Source organism: Puma concolor, chromosome A2, assembly GCF_028749965.1.
Source record: "Puma concolor isolate L17-30 chromosome A2, mPumCon1.1.hap2, whole genome shotgun sequence".
NCBI classification, from domain to species: domain Eukaryota; kingdom Metazoa; phylum Chordata; class Mammalia; order Carnivora; family Felidae; genus Puma; species Puma concolor.
The window spans coordinates 16,592,208-16,609,810 of NC_141668.1; the positions used below are offsets into that span (position 1 = coordinate 16,592,208).

The 17,603-nt window shown below is 36.8% G+C and overlaps 1 protein-coding gene across 2 annotated transcripts in view; it reads right to left on the reverse strand.

Moving 5' to 3' along the window:
* Positions 1 to 8,585: 8,585 nt before the first annotated feature.
* The window catches only part of AKR1D1 (aldo-keto reductase family 1 member D1), a 42,382-nt gene continuing 33,364 nt past the window's right edge, over positions 8,586 to 17,603 (reverse strand). For both annotated transcript variants that reach the window (XM_025929496.2, XM_086689146.1), the window contains exons 8-9: positions 10,840 to 10,922; positions 8,586 to 8,713 (exon numbers count right to left, since the gene is read on the reverse strand). In XM_025929496.2, the coding sequence (XP_025785281.1) occupies positions 8,671 to 8,713; positions 10,840 to 10,922 (126 nt within the window). In that variant the 3' untranslated portion in view covers positions 8,586 to 8,670. The remainder of the gene's footprint in view (positions 8,714 to 10,839; positions 10,923 to 17,603) is intronic.

Here is a 17,603-nt window from a genome sequence, read left to right on the forward strand (position 1 = left end):
TAAGTTGGACTGACAAAAGACAGGTTAACGAGAGAAAAATGAGCAAAAGTTTGTTCAGGTGTATCTGCATAATAGAGATGAGTAACACAAAGGCTGGGTTAGAATTTGGGCTTACATTACTTCTTTGCAAAGGAACGATACATTTTTGGAGAAGAGACAAGGCAAAGGAAAAGAATCTTGAGTCTCTGGGAGCAGCAAACTGTGGAATGGCAAATGTATGGGAGACGAATGGAAGGTAAGAGCTGGTTAGTCAGGTATTACATGGAATCCTCTGTTGCCATCTCCAGGCTGACAAGGGTCCAAAGGTGTCTTCAGCGGTTAACTTTTGTCTTTCTTGGTAGAGAGGGAGGACACCTTTGTACATTTATGTGCCCCTTTTAGGCAAATGAAGGAGAGCAGAGAATTTTCCTTGGGTCTGTTTCTTCTCAATTGCTTTAGCTCAAAATAATGCTTAGCCAAAATGGCATATTTGGGGCACAAATTCTGGTGTCCTTCAGTCATAATACACTGGCCCTTATACAGCCGTGGGACCCCTGTAATCTTGAATATGTCTTCCTGTTCCCTCTGTCTATTGTCACTTGTCCTCTCTTGCAATACTCCATAGCTTTATCCTGGAGTAAATGCCAGAATCGGCTCTGTGCTTTTCTTTTTAAAAATCCTGTCTATTGTGTGGTTCTTTGAAGTTACCCCAGGCTGTGATCTGTTTCTGTCTCCAGTCTCAATATTGTGTTACAACCTGGCCTCTTCTGGAATGGCATTCACTTTGATTAGAAAGAAGTGGGTTTCTGCCTGAAGAACAAACATAGCTGTTGGAAGCCCCTCAGAACCATGTGTATGGAGGGAACAGCTCTTAGGGAATGTGAGGTCATGGGAACTTCTATTTTTTTTTCCAATTGATTCTAGGTTTGAAGCATATCTGAAATTGTTATTTTTACTGCAGCTGCTCCATGTAAGTACTTTGGATGTTTTCTACTCTCAGTTCTTTGTCAGTCCAATTACCTCTGTTTTCAATCCTTAAGGGTTTTTCATTCACTGATGGTACCCTGTCTTTATTCTAGAGATGCTATGGATTTGGTCTGTTTAACTGGCTCTATGCTTAGTTATTTCAAGAAATTTGGGGCAGGAAGGAAATGAGATTACTGGCTTAATCTAATCTTTCAGATTACTTCTATTTTTTTAAATAGCAGTCTGTTATATATCAGAGCAAATTTCTCTTGACTCACCCTATGGAAATAATTTATAGTTTCTGTTTCCTGCATTAACTTACTTTCATTGCCACTCATTTGCCTGTATGCTTTAAACTCAAACAGTAAAGGCATGAAGCCCGTTATCAGTTTAACGGTCCGAGAAAAGGTACAATGCAAAAGAAAAGACTTAGATGAATCATAAAGCATGGTTTGTTTACTTTAAGCACTATAAAAAATGAGCCTAAGTGGATTTACACTTTTCATTTACACACAACAAGCTGAAATTTCGGCATTAGGAATAAGCACATGTTACTATCTAGCAAGAAAGACTCTTGTGTTAGCAGGGTTCCTCAACCTTGGCACTGCTGACATTTTAGCCTAAGTGACTCTTTGTGGTGGGTGCTGTCAGCATCCTTAGGCTCCACCTACTAGATAGTTACCACCTCCCCTTACCTCCTACTAATTGTGACAACGAAAAATGTCTCCAGACATTGCCAGATGTTCCCTAGGGGAAGCTGGGAGGAAACTGTCTCCAGTTATGAACCGTGGTATTAAAAGAAAGAACCACTACTCAAAATAGCTTTTCTAATACTAGATGCTAAAAATGTGTAACACAGGATTGGATGTCCATTATATCCAACTCAATACTTTAAAATAGAATGTGTCTTGTCACAATCCCATGAAATATTTAAAACGTTGATTGATGATGTCTGAGCTCAGCATGGTTAAAAGTGGAATATAAAAGCTAGGGGGGAAAAGCTCTAACACTAGAAATTAAAATAAGACAGGAACTCGTGTAAACAGCGATAAATCAAAGAGGAAAGCAAAACCAAACTTCAGAAGGCTAAAAAAATAACAAAGTTGATTTATCAAATCTTAACTAAAGCAGTGCTCAGAGTAAAATTCATTATATATAAAGCTCATATTACTAACCAAGATAACTTTAAAAAATAAACAAAAACCAATGAAATAGATATTCGACCTAGGAAGTAGAAGTCTATGGACAAGATAAGAAAAAAAAGACAAGAGATCAGTAATAGAAAACAAGGTATTAATGAATTAGAAAACAGAAACACAGCAGAACTAATCAATGAACTTTCTTTTCCTTTGGGAAATTTGCTCTAAGTGAAATCCAGAAGAAAGCAAAAATACCTTGATAAGCCACTAATTAGTTAAGAGTAAAAAACAAGAACATAGACATACAAAATAAGAATGGTAAGGGGAAAGTGAGCACGGATTTCAGAGAAGTAATGGGATTGGAAGAGGCCAAGGTCCTAAGGGCTGAGAGTCCAGGGACTTTTGTTTTGTTTACTGACGCACCTCCAGTACCTAGGATAGAGCTCAGTAGAGTGGCACACAAAAACGTTTATTGACTAAATGAACAAATACATTTACGTTTGCTAAATTATATAACACTGCTAAATTTTGAGAAGATGAATTTGGAAAGTTGATCCTAGATGAAGTAGAAAATGTGCAGGCTTCCTACAGACAGAGATGAAATTCTCAGGTAAATTACCGCCAACACTTGAGGAACAAATAATTTTTTTTTACTTTAATTTTTAAAGTTTTGTTTTAATTCCAGTTGGTTAATGTGCAGTGTTATATCTTAGTTTCATGTGTACAGTATAGTGATTGAACAATTTTATATATCAACCAGTGCTCATCACAAGTGCATTCCTTAATCCTCATCATCTTTTTCACTCATCCCCTCACCCACCTCCCCTCCGGTAACCATCAGTCTGTTCTCTACAGTTAAGAGTCTGTTTCTTGGTTTGTGTGTGTGTCTCTCTCTTTTTTTTTTCCCTTTGCTCTTTTATTTCTTAAATTCCACATATGAATGAAATCATATGGTATTTGTCTTCCTCAGGCTTACTTATTTCATGTATAGCTCACTGTATTTTTGATTGGTATTTCCCTGATGATAAGTGATATTGAGTATCTTTTCATGTTTCTGTTAGCCATCTGTATGTCTTCTTTGGAAAAATTTCAAATCATGTCTTCTCATTTCTTTTTTTTTTTAATGTTTATTATTTATTATTGAGAGAGAGACAGAGCACAAGCAGGGGAGGGTTAGAGAGAGAGGGAGACACAGAATCTGAAGCAGGCTCCAGGCTCTGAGCTGCCAGCACAAAGCCCGATGCAGGGCTTGAACCCATGAACCGCGAGATCATGACCCGAGCTGAAGTAGAATGCTTAACTGACTGATCCACCCAGGTTCCCCTCTTCTGCCCACTTACTAACTGGATTATTTATTTTTTGGGTGTTGAGTTTGATAAGTTACTTACAGATTTTGGATACTAACCTTTTGGCAGATATGTCATTTGCAAATATCTTCTCCCATTTTGTTGGTTGCCTTTTAGTTTTTTTGGATGTTTCCTTTGCTGTGCATAAGCTTTTTATTTTGATGAGGTGTCAATAGTTTATTTTTGCTTTTGTTTCCCTTGCCTCCAGAGACACGTCTAGTAAGAGGTTGCTGTGGCCTATATCAAAGGGGTTACTGCCTTTAACCTTAAACCTTGATGGTTTCCTGTTTCAAGTGCAGGTCTTTCATTCATTTTGAATTTACTTTTATGTATGGTGTAAGAAAGTGGTCCAGTTTGATTCTTCTGTATATTGCTGTCCAGGTTTTCCAACACCATTTGTTGAAGAGACTGTCTTTTTTCCACTGGATATTCTTTCCTGTTTTGATAGATCAGTTGACCATGCAATGTGGATCCTTTTCTGGGTTTTCTATTCTGTTCCATTGATCTGTATATCTGTTTTTGTGCCGGTACTATACTGCCTTGATCACTAGAGCTTTGTAATACAGCTCTTGAAGTCTGGAATCGTGATGCCTCCAGCTTTGCTTTACTTTTTCAAAACTGCTTTGGCTATTCAGTATCTTTTGTAGTTCCATACAAATTTGAGGAATGTTTGTTCTAGCTCTATGAAAAATGCTAATGGTATTTTGGTAGGGATTGCATTGAATGTGTAGATTGCTTTGGGTGATATAGGCATTTCAACAATATTTGTTCTTCTACTCCATTAGCATGGAACGTTTTTCCATTTCTTTGTGTCTTCCTCAATTTCTTTTATCAGTGTTTTACAGTTTTTAGAATGTAGATCTTTTACCTCTTTGGTTAGGTTTATTCCTAGGTATCATAGTTTTTGGTGAAATTCTAAATGGGATCGATTCCTTGATTTCCCTTTGTGCTGCTTCACTATTGGTGTATAGAAATGCAACAGATATCTGTGTTGATTTTGTGTCCTGCAACTTTACTTAATTCGTGTATCAGTTCTAGCAATTTTTTGGTGGAGTCTTTTGGTTTTCTATATAGTGCATCATGTCACCTGCAAATAGTGAAAATTTGACTTCTTCCTTGCTGATTTGGATGCCTTTTATTTCCTTTTGCTGACTGCTGAGGCTAGGCCTTCCAGTACTATGTTAAATGACAATGGTAAGAGTTGACATCGGGGTGCCTGGGTGGCTCAGTTGGTTAAGTGCCCGACTTTGGTTCAGGTCATGATCTCACAGTTCGTGGGTTCAAGCCCCGCATGATGCTCTGTACTGACAGCTGGGAGCTGGGAGCCTGCTTCTGATTCTTGTCTCCCTCTCTCTCTGCCCCTCCCCTGCTCATGCTCTGTCTCCCAAAAATAAATAAATGTAAAAAAAAAAAATAGTGGACATCCCTGTCTTGTTCCTGACCATAGAGGAAAAGTTCTCAATTTTTCCCCATTGAGGATGATGTTAGCTATGGATTTTTCATATATGGCCTTCATGATGTTGAGGTATGTTCCCTCTAACCCTACTTTGTTGAGAGTTTTTATCAAGAATGGATGCTGTACTTTGTCAAATGCTTTTTCCACATCTATTGAGAGGAAAATATGGTTGTTTTATTAATGTGGTGTACCACATTGATTGATTTGCAAATATTGAACCACCCTTATAGCCCAGAAATAAATCCCACTTGATCATGGTGAGTGATTCTTTTAGTTTACTGTTGTATTCAATTTACCAGATCTTGTTGAGAATTTTTGTATCCAATTGCATCAGGGATAATGGCCTGTAGTTCTCTTTATTAGTGGAGTCTTTGTCTGGTTTTGGAATCAGGGTAATACCGGCTTCATAGAATGAGTTTGGAAGTATTACATCCATTTCTATGTTTGGAAATATTTGAGAAGAAGAGGTATTAACTCTTCTTTCAATGTTTGGTAGAATTCCTCTGTGAAATCATCTGGCCCCGGACTTCTGTGTATTGGGCAATTTGTGATTACTGATTCAATTTCTTTGCTGGTTATTGATCTGTTCATGTTTTCTGTTTCTTCCTGTTTCAATTTTGGTAGTTTGTATGTTTCTAGGAATTTATCCATTTCTTCCAGGCTATCCAATTTGTTGGCAAATAGCTTTTCATAATATTCTCTTATAATTGTACTTCTGTGGGTTTGGTGGTTATTTCTCCTCTCTCATTTGCAATTTTATTTATTTGGGTCCTTTCTCTTTTCTTTTTGATAAGTCTTACTAGTAAGAGTTTATCAATTTTATTAATTTTTTCAAGGAACCAGCTTTTAGTTTCATTGATCAGTTCTACTGTTTTGTTGTTGTTGCTGGTTCTATCACTTATTTCTGCTCTAATCTTTATTATTTGCCTCTTCTACTGACTTTAGTCTTCATTTGTTGTTCTTTTTCTATCTCTTTTAGGTATAAGTTTAGATCATTTATTTGAGACTTTTCTTTCCTCTTGAGGTAGGCCTGTATTGCTATATAATTCCCTCTTAGTAGAGTTTTTGCTGCATCCTAAGGGTTTGGGATTGTTGTGTTTGCATTTTCATTTGTTTCCATGTATTTTTTTTTAATAACTTGATTTTCTGGTTGACCTATTCATGTTCTTTAACCTCCCTCTTGACTGAGGAATGGTGTATTTGTTTGCTAGGGCTGCTATAACCAAGTGCCACAAACCAAGTGGCTTAAACAACAGAAATATGTCAACTCACAGTTCTGGAGGCCAGAAGCCTGAGATCAAGGTGTCACCAGGGTTAGTTCCTTCTAAGGGCTGTGAGGGAGAATCTGTTACACACCTCTCTGCTACCTTCAGGTGGTTTGCTGGAAAAGTTTAGGGTTCTTTTACTTGTAAAAGCATCACCCTGATCTCTGCTTTGATCTGTACATAGTGTTTTCCCTGTATGTTGTCTGTGTCCAAATTTTCCTTTTTTATAAGGCACCAGTCATACTGGATTAGGGGCCACCCTACTCTATTATGACCATATTGTAACAAATTACACACGCAATGACACTATTTCCAAATAAGGTCACATTCTGAGGTGCTAGGGACTATGACTTTAAGGTTTGAATTTTGAGGGGAGGAGTGGGGATGAAATTCATCCCAAAATAGATGGGAAGCTTGAGAGGGATGAGAGCATAGGAAGAGGTGACATATGCAGAAACTCATATCAGACTGTCACTCTTTCCTGACCTTCCTGTTTTAAGTCTCCAACTCTTTCCCCCTCATCTCTGTTATAACTAAGATAGGGTTCCACTCTTCTAATCTTAACACACATTTTTTCCTCCTGAAAAATGGCAGGACTCTTTCTCAATGCCTTTATTTTAAAAATGGTTTGTTAGGTATGGTCCCTCCTCCACACCAGCCTCCCAAAATATTTTGAAGAAGTTTGATATCAGGCAACAGGGCTTAAGTTTCTGTTCTTGCACCGATACCCCTGTTTCTTCCTTCTTCCCAGTGCTAAATGTCCAGTAAGAACTTAATCAAAGGTTTTTTGTTTTTTGGTTTTTTTTTTAACTGAATTGATTTCAGATAATTTTTCCCCTTCCCTGCCTTTAGGAACAAAATGGAGATTCATGAGGTACAATAAATCATCACATTTTATAATTTCTTGTAAACAAAATACTTTCCAGAAGACAGCATTATATTAGAATCAGTGGAAACAGTGAGTATAGATCAAATTTTCTTGATAATTTCTCAGAAATATATGTTTTCAGGTCACTGAAGATTATCTGTAAGTAATTGGTCTTGGAAAGACATAATTTTTGAAGCACTCTCTTGGCTTGTGAGAGTGACTAATATGAATGAAAAGAAAGACATTGCTCTAGTTGAATTGAAAATCAGTACATCTCTATTGCAGAATTCCAATAATCTTCTCACTCAAATATTAAAAATTACATATAGTATAATTAATAGTGTTCTTTTGAACTTGCTAGTTTCTTGAAATTCAGTTATTCCAATAACACTTTCAAAGTACTAAGTATAATAATTTTTTTATAGTTTATTTATTTTGAGAGAGAAAGAGATCACGAGTGGGGTAGGGGCAGAGAAAGGGAGGGAGAATTCCAATCAGGCTCCATGCTGTAAGCGCAGAGGCCAATGTGGGGCTCAAACCCATGAACTGTGAGATCATGACCCAAACTGAGATCCAGAATCAGATGCTTAACTGACTGAGCCACCCAGTCACCCCTAAGTATAAAAATTTTATAAAGCCCCTTTTAAACTTTAATTTAATTTAATTTAATTTAATTTAATTTAATTTAATTTAATTTAAAGGTTTTATTTTTAAGTAATCTCTACACCCAATGTGGGACTTGAACTCACAACCCTGAGATCAAGAGTCACACACTGCACTGATTGAGCCATCCAGGCACTCCTAAAGTGTCCTTTTTGAATGTCTTCTTTTAAAATAATCATCTTCGGATTATTTTATGATTCAGGATTTTATTTGTGTATGTTGGTTGTCTCAAGCCACTTCACATAATGATGTTTATAGGATGAGTAGAGCAAGAGTAATAGGCAGTGTAAGTATGGATCACTAGTTATGTTCACACACAAGCCCTTGAAAGCATGCAAGAGAGAACAAGCAATTATCAATCCCTCAAACTGGGTAAAAGCTAAACTAACCCCCATTGAGTGGAAACAAACAACTAAATCATTGTGTCTTTGGTGACCACTGTGCTGTTTAATTAGCTCTATTTTAAGACTTTTCTACACTTAGCCCTTTCTCTTTATACAAGGTGTAGCAAATCACTTCCTTGTTAATAATGCATGTGTGGATCTTATCTTGGAAGTGTCTATATTACAGTCAGTGTTCCAAATCATCAAGGTCATTGCCAGCATTGGCTTGTGCCAGCTCTCCACCCTCTTTGTTGTCCTGTTAACTGCTAAAGTAAGGAGTTCAGACTTAATGGCAGTAATCAGATTCATGGGTTTCTTATTATCATGTATTGCCTCTGAAATCTCTCCTAAAGCCTAATGTCTTTCTGTCAGGAACCCAGAAGACCTTGATCTAATAAAATATTAGCTTATGGTTTCCAAACAATTATCTCAACATATTTAAACATCTTTTTCTTTACATACCTAAGCCAAAGTTATTTATCCTGCACAAAATTTGAGAGTGTTAACATCAACACATCACTTAAGGATAGTAAAACCTTTTCATTTCTACATCTAAGGTTCTGGCATGCATGGGAGGGAAAAATCCATTCAAGGGCACTCTGCAGTCAGTATTCCTCATGAAATGGGTATTCGGGATGATCACACCACCTGTCAAAACAATTCCCCAAAGAAAAAGCTCACTGTAAACGTTGCACAGCTGTGTGTTACTAGCATCCCTTGACAGTTTCACAGACCCCTCCCTCTCTCCTTAATTCATTCCTTCTCTGTTCTCACCCAGTCTCTTATTTTCCCTTGAGCCATCATCTTTTACTGAAGCCAGGATAGCATTCTGGGGTGTGTGTGTGTGTGTGTGTGTGTGTGTGTGTGTGTGTGTGTGCCATCATCTTTTACTGAAGCCAGGATAGCATTCTGGGTTGTGTGTGTGTGTGTGTGTGTGTGTGTGTGTGTGTGTGTGTGTATGCGCGCGTGCCTGCCCATGGGTTCTTGTGCCCCTTCTCAACTCCTTCCTCCCCTCTGCTGTTTTGACACAGGCTGCCTTCTATTCCAGTGATCTACATAAACATTTCTCCTCAAAATTCTATTACCCATCAGTGTCACTCTCTTCTCAGAGGTTTTACCTGCCCTTCTCACTAGACCTCCTGAGAATCAAAAGTCTGAGATCTAGTAAAGTGATCAGTGAAGTAAATTTCTATGATAATGAATGTATCTCTTAAATAACAATGACGGAACAGTCAGTAAAAAAAGACTGGCATGTGTATGTGCCTGCCATGACCATGTCTAAGATTCAATTCTCTGTTTCTCTGCAAGTATTATGAGCTTCATTTTTTTATTTTACCTTTTTTTTAAGTAGGCTTCATGCCTAGCATGGATCCCAACATGGGGCTCGAAATCATGACTGTGAGAACAAGACCTGAGCTGAGGTCAAAAGTCAGATACTTAACCAACTAAGCCACCTAGGTGCCCCAAGTACTGTGAGCTTTAAATTAAAATATTAATGTCAATGTCAAATCAAAGACCAACTGGATGAAAAACAGAAGAATCGTGGCCTAGCATCCCTAAATTGTACTTTTTTATGATCAGTGAAACCTAACGTTTGTTTCTCTTTGCTGATTTTTCTAGTTATTTCCTGATGAGTTATTTTCCCAGTGTAGCTGGAATTAGATATTAAATATGTCAAATGTCAAACTAAATAATGTCACCAACTGTAAAAAAAAATCAGTACAATGGATTGACTATCTCTTACTGTCTTTTCTTAATTTAATGATATTTATTCAATACAAATAGTTTATCTTCAACAGCTATTAATTAACCCATAAGTATTTGTTAGGTCTATGTTTGTGTTTACTATTTTATTCCCAAGGCTAGGTGGTACCTTTTGATGTTGAATAATGTTTTACCCTGGAAAATTCACATTAGGAGGCTGTTGTATTAATTCAGAAATTGATTTAAAAATGTGATATTAGCACAGTTAGTGTACTTTCTGACTCACAAAAAATAGTAGGACCAATAAGATAAGTGTTCAAACTGTATGAAATATCTTAATGAGCATTTTCTAAATGCTCACTTAGATTACAGATTACTATTGAGGAATACTAATGAATAAAGGAAAGAAATGTGTATACATAAACATGTGTGTGTATATATATGTGTATATATATATGTATATACATATACTGTATATGTATGAACTATATTGTTTTGTTATTTTAAAGGCCCTATACTATTTAGAAAATAAAGGGCTACTTCAGTTGATTGGCTGAATTTAGCAATATTTTGAAGGAGTGTAAGGATTTTGCTTGTGGGAATCAGCTAATAGGTGGACTTAGAAGCTCCAAATCTCATAGGCAGCCATTTAACTAAAACTCTAGGTTTTTAGTTTCTTACATGGTATTCTTTCTACTATACTATTCTGTCTCTTTCTTTTTTGTCGATAAGTTTGCTCTCCGTTATGTATCACTTGATATTTAGGAATAAATAAATAGGTTTGAATATTTGTGTTGCTGTTGTATTAACATATATACACTTGATGACTTAATTCTCTTCAAGATATTTAGCCTGCTATGCCTTAACCTAAGTCATGGGATGTCATAAATGCCAGAAATCTTATAAGCAAAACTATAGATTTGTAGGAAGTTCCTAGAGCGAATGTAAACCCAGACCTGTTTAATATTCAGAACATGCTGCCCACTGGCCTTTACCCTTGTGATTTCTATAGACCCAGAACAATCTAAAATCACTGGGCAGTACTTGATGGGTGGTCCCCCTGAACTCACATGAGCATCTCCACGAAGCGGACATTTTTATTCAAGGCCTCGATGGCCTTCATTTCTTCTTCAGTGAGAGAAAAGTCAAAGATCTGAAATAACAGAAATAAAAGATATTTTTGAAGATAGAAATTGGGTCAAGCCTGGGATCAGGGAGTGGGGCCAGCCATGGGAGCTCTTCAAAAATTTATGAACATCTTTAAAAGAATTATTCACCATGATCAAGTGGGATTTATTCCTGGGCTGCAAGGGTGGTTGCAAATCAATCAATGTGATATACCACATTAATAAAAGAAAGGGTATGAATCACATGATCCTCTCAATAGACACAGAAAAAGCATTTGACAAAGTACAACATCCATTCATGATAAAAACCCTCAACAAAGTAGGCTTAGAGGGAACATAGCTCAACATCATAAAAGCCATATACAAAAAACCACAGCTAATATCATCCTCAAAGGGGAAAAATTGAGAGCTTTTCCCCTATAGTCAGACAAGGGTGTCCACTCTCACCACTGTTATTTGACATAATACTGGGAGTCCTAGCCTCAGCAATACAACAATGAAAAGAAACAGAAATCATCCAAATTAGCAGGGAAAGAGTCAAACTTTGACTCTTTACAGATGACATGATACTCTATATAGAAAACCAAAAAATTCTTCCCCAAAACTGCTAGCATCGATATGTGAATTTAGTAAAGTCACAGGATTCAAAATCAATGTACAGAAATCTGTTGCATCTCTAAATACCAACAACAAAGCACAAAAAGAAATCAAGGAATCGATCCCATTTGTAAGTGTGACCCAAACCATAAGATACCTAGGAATAAACCTACCCAAAGAGGTAAAAGATCTGTACTCTGAACACTATAAAACACTGATGAAAGAAATGGATGAAGACACAAAGAAATGGAAAAACATTCCATGCCAATAGATTAAAAGAATAAATATTGTTAAAATCCCTATATCACCCAAAGCAATCTACACATTCAATGCAATTCCCATCAAAATACCATCAGCATTTTTCATAGAACTAGAACAAACATTCCTAAAATTTGTATGGAACCACAAAAGACCCTGAAATAGACAAAGCAATTTTGAAAAAGAAAAGCAGAGCTGGAGGCATCACAATTCCAGACTTTAAGAGCTACATTACAGGGGTGCCTGGGTGACTCAGCCAGTTAAGCTTCTGACTCTTGGTTTCAGCTCAGATCATGATCTCGCAGTTCGTGGGTTCAAGCCCTGGGTCAGGCTCTGAGCTGACAGCGTGGAGCCTGCTTGGGATCTTCTCTCTCTCTGACCCTCCCGCTCTCTCTCTCTCTCTCAAAATAAAAAACTTAAAAAAAAAGCTATATTACAAAGCTGTAGTGATTAAGACAGTATAGTACTGTCATAAAAACAGACATTTAGGTCAATGGAATAGAATAGAAAACCCAGAAAGGACCCACACTATAGGGCAACTAATCTGACAAAACAGAAAATAATATCCAATAGAAAAAAGACAGTCTTTTCGACAAATGGTATTGGGAAAACTGGACCACTTGACATCGCACACAAAAGTAAATTCAGAATGGATGAAAGACCTACATGTGAGACAGGAAACCATCAAAATCCTGAAGGAGAACACAGGCGTAAACCCATTGACATTGGCTGTAGTAACTTCTTACTAGACACGTCTCTAGAGGCAAGGGAAACAAAAGCAAAAGTAAACTATAGGGGCCTCATCAAAATAAAAAGCTTCTGCACAGCAAAGGAAACAATCAACAAAACTAAAAGGCAACTGACAGAATGGGAGAAGATATTTGCAAACGACCTATCTGATCAACGGTTAGTATCCACAATCAGTAAAGAACTTATCAAACTCAACACCCCCAAAAAACTAGTCATCCACTTAAAAAATGGGCAGAAGACACGATCTGACATTTTTTTCCAAAGAAGACATACAGATGGCTAACGGGTACATGAAAAGATGCTCAACATCACTCATCACCAGGGAAATGCAAATCAAAACCACAATGAGCTATTTCCTCACACCTGTCAGAATGACTAAAATTAACAACATGGGAAACAACAGATGTTGGTGAGAATGAGAAGAAAGGGGAACCCTCTTGCACTGTCGGGGGGAGTGCAAACTGGTGCAGCCATTCCGGAAAACAGTATGGAGGTTCCTCAAAAAGTTAAAAATAGAACTATCTTATGACCCAGAAATTGCACTACTAGGTATTTATACAAAGGATAAAAACATACTGATTTAAAGGGGCACACGCACCTTGATGTTTATAGCAGTGTTATTAATAAACAGCCAAAAAAATCTCCAAAAAACAAAAAAAAAAACTAAAAAAACAAAAACAACAGCCAAATTATGGAAAGAGCCTAAACGTCTGTCAACTGATGAATGAAAAAAGAAAATGTGAGATATGTATAATGGAATATTACTCAGCCATCAAAAAGAATGAAATCTTGCCATTTGCAATGACATGGATGGAGCTATAGGGTATTATGGTAAGTGAAATAAGTCAGAGAAAGACATATACCATATGATGTCACTCACATGTGAAGTTTAAGAAAGAAAACAGCAAAACAGATGAACCTGTGGGCTGGGGGGAAGAAAATCAGGAAACAGACTCTTAACTATAGAGAACAAACTGAGGGTTGATTGACGGAGGTGTGGGGGGGATGGACTAGATGAGTGATGGGGATTAAGGAGGGCACTTGGGATACACACTGGGTGTTATATGTAAATGAGGAATCCCTAAATCCTACTTCTGAAACCAATATTACACTGTATGTTAACTAACTAGAATGTAAATTTAAAAACCAATACAAAGATTGTTAATTTGTTTCTTTCAGTTCTGTCAGGTGTTTCAGTTCTTCACTTCTGTTGAAACTCTGTTATTTAGTGACAAACACATAAAAGTTTTTTTTAAGGCTTTTTTTTTTCTTTCTTTTCTTTTCTTTTTTTTTTTTTTTTAAGAGCAGGGGAGGGCAGAGAGAGAAAATCCCAAGCAGGCTCTGTGACGTCAGCACAGAGCCCAGTAAGGGACTCAATCTCATGAACTGTGAGATCATGACCTGAGCCGAAATCAAGAGTGGAACACTTAACCAACTGAGCCCCCCAGGCACCCCAAAAGACTTTATGTCAAACAGAAATTTATGACTATCTGCAAATGAGGAAGAAGTTGGGCTGGTGCTGGGGGGCCACACCCAACATGGGATTCTATTCTTTGTCTTAGAAATACCCCTGATGGAGCCATCGTGAGGGACATTCCAAATGCTCTGCAACAACACGTGTTTAGGACGTGTTAGGACTCTTAAAATTCCATGAGTGAAGAATTTTTTATTGTTTCTGGATATTATGCTGAACTTCCTATTCTGGACTATGGCCTCTGTGCTGTGTTTTTAAAAATATTCCCTAGTCTCTAAATTTGCTTATGTACTTTTTAACTTTTAATTAAAAAAAATAAGTTTATTTATTTTTTGGAGAGAGAGCATACGTGGGCATAAGCGGGGGAGGGGCCGAGAGCGAGGGAGACAGAAATCTAAGCAGGCTCCTCACTGTCCGCACAGAGCCTGACTTAAGGCTCTAACTCACAGACCATGAGATCAACCAAGAGACAGACACTTGACCAACTGAGCCCCCCAGGCGCCCCCATGCTGCCATTCTTTTTTTTTTTAATTTTATTTTTTATTTTTTAAAATTTACATCCAAATTAGTTAGCCCACGCTGCCATTCTTAAAGACCATGCTTCAGAGTTTTAGGAGTAAGTCTCCCCACAGCACTTGCTGACAGCTGCAAAATAATCTCATTTTCCTTCAGGAAGTGTTCCTCTTCATGGATGGGTTTCTGTACCTCAGGCCTAGAGTCCGTCCGATAAACTCCAGGATGCTGGGCGCATCTCTTCCCCCTCCAGGTTGCTCACCTGAACTTTTAATTTGATTTGTTTTGGGGTGCCTGGGTAGCTCAGTCAGTTGAGCGTCAGACTTCGGCTCAGGTCATGATCTCACGGTTGGTGGGTTCGAGCCCAGCGTCCAGCTCTATGCTGACAGCTCAGAACCTGGAACCTGCTTCGGATTCATTGTCTCCCCTTCTCTCTCTCTGCCCCTCCTCTGCTCATGCTCTGTCTCTCTCTCTCTCAAAAATGAGTAAACATTTAAGAAATTTTAATTTGCTTTGTTTTAGACTCAATCATTTCTCTCATCATTTTTAAATGTCATCTTCTACCTTTTAAATATATTACATTTTCATTGTTTTATTTTAGCTTGCACACTTTATGCTCTGGTTTTATAATTGTTCTTTATTTACATTTCAATATTTAACTTTAGCTTATTTACATTTTTAACATTTGTTTTGATTATAATTATCTTCTACTTATTGTTTTATCTCGCTATCCCTTAACTTTTATTTTAGTAATTTACATTTATAAGTTTTAATTACATAATACATAAATATATGCTTTTTTGTAAAAATTAAAACACCAAAGAAGCATATGGACATGTATGAAATAAGTGGAAGGTCTCCTTCTTACCTACCACCCCAGTCCTATTCTTCATCCCAGACATTTCTTCCAAACATTCAACACACTAAGAGCAAAATGCAATTGTATCATATCTTTTTGCAGACTAATGCAACTTTCTTTCATTCATATAATATGTCTTGGTTATCTATTCTGTCAAAATACATAGATTGACTTTGTACATAGATTGTAACTACTGCATTCATTATAGATATAACCTGATTTACCTAATCATTTCCCCGATGGATTACTTCCCAGTGCTCTTTTCAGGGAATGCTTTTCTTTGATTATTTATCATCCAAGTATTGAGTTTATGAGATTGTGTAAGGGATCACAACTATGCATAACATAGAAATGGTCATGACTGGACCAATCACTTATAAAATAAATCCTTACTCAAACTTCCTTTTTGCTTAACATTAGGCCCACTTTTTAAGTGTTGGTGAGTCATTTTCCGACTCCAGTGAATATGTAACGTAAAGCGAAGTCACAAATCTTGCCAAAGATGCAGGATTTCATGAAGTCATTGAAAGCGATCTTGGAGGTTTGCTCTAACTACAGGCAAAGTCTTTTTCAAATAGGAATTTAATGCAGTTAAAAACTACTTTGGGAGATATATCAAAAGAATGATCTGAAAGAAAAAGCCAAAGGATTAATAATCTCCTTCATATGAAGCTCTGTGAAATTTTACCAGGATTATTCTCTTTATGATCACTTAGCAAAAACCTTTGTGAAGAATGTGAAGAATGTCACATTCTGTTATCATGTAATTTTGTCAAGCGTATTTTAAAAAATCGATCCTGATTCACTCAGTTTGTTCTAACATTTAGTACACATATGCAGTTGTAATGTAAATTTTGTTGAATATAAAATAACTAAAATTACTTTCATAATTTTCAGTTTTAATTTTAAGGTAAACTTCCAAATTCCTCCTCCCTCCATTATTTCTATGCAATGTTTTTCTTTAGTTTATGTGGATTGATTTGCATTTTTTTTCATGGCACAAATTATCCTGTTATTCACTTTTTCGGATCTCATACTATAAAACTGAGTGCCTGATATTCCTACCACCTCCATCTGCTTCTCTGATGGCATAGGTTTCAAGAAGAAGAAACTGTTAATTGTAAGTATAAATGTTGAAAGATCTACTAGGACAAAGACAGAAAAATGATTGTTGGATCTGGCAATGAGGAGGTCACTGGTGACCTTGACAAGCTGTTTCAATGGAATGGTCAGGTGAAAGCTTTGTTTCATTGTGTTTAAGGGAGACTGGGGGAAAGGGACTTGGAGGCTGTGATAATAGAATTCTCTTTTAAGGGGTTTGCTATAAACAGGAAGAAAGAAAAGGATAATATGTGGAGAGGAAAGTGAGTCTAGATTGGATTTTACCTTTTAAGATTGAGGTCACAGCATGTTTGTATATTGATGGGAGTTATGCAGTAGAGAGATAATGCAGGAGAGAGAGGGGGGTGTTTGGGGGGTATGGAGGAGCTATTAGGTGTTAGTGTAACTGCAGTTTCCAGTTAGTGTAACTGCAGTTTCCACAGTGGGAATTGGTTGCTGAAATATATGGGGCAAGATCATCGTGGGAGAGGAGATTAAAGAACTATAAGGCAGGGTGATTGGAAGGACCATCCCTATGTATGTTGAATTCATGAAGAATTGTGATGCGAGGAGTGTTGGAGAGAAGGAAAGTGAATCAAGAGATAAAACCTTCAAGGAATGGGGATCAGTGGATGATGGTAACAGGCTGGATAGTGGGTGATATCATTTGATTTTTTGTTGTTTCAATGTTAAAAATATCCTGCTTTTTTATTTTCTTCATTGTCACCCTTAATTTTATATAGTTTTTAAGTTTATGGTTTAACTTAATTTTTATTACACAATTTTTTATTTCTATGACTTTTTCTTCTTTTATTGTAAATATATTTAAGTTTCCCTTTACCCTTTATGTTTTGTGGATATTTCCTATCTTATACAATATTTTTTAAGGCTTATTTTACCTCAGTTTCTTCTAACATTTAGTACACATATGCAATTATAATGTAAATTTTATTGAATGTAAAATAACTAAAATTACTTTCATAATTTTCAGTTTAGAAGGGAATAATTTTCTATTTTGTCAAATATTGGTTTTAACACCCAGCAAAATTTGTGGTGGTAGGGCAAGTCTAAACCCTGTAGAGTGGAAATTGGCTGTGAATTCAGCTGTCATTTTCTTTGTAAATTTGTATCTCTTTCATGTTTTCTTGTGGTATG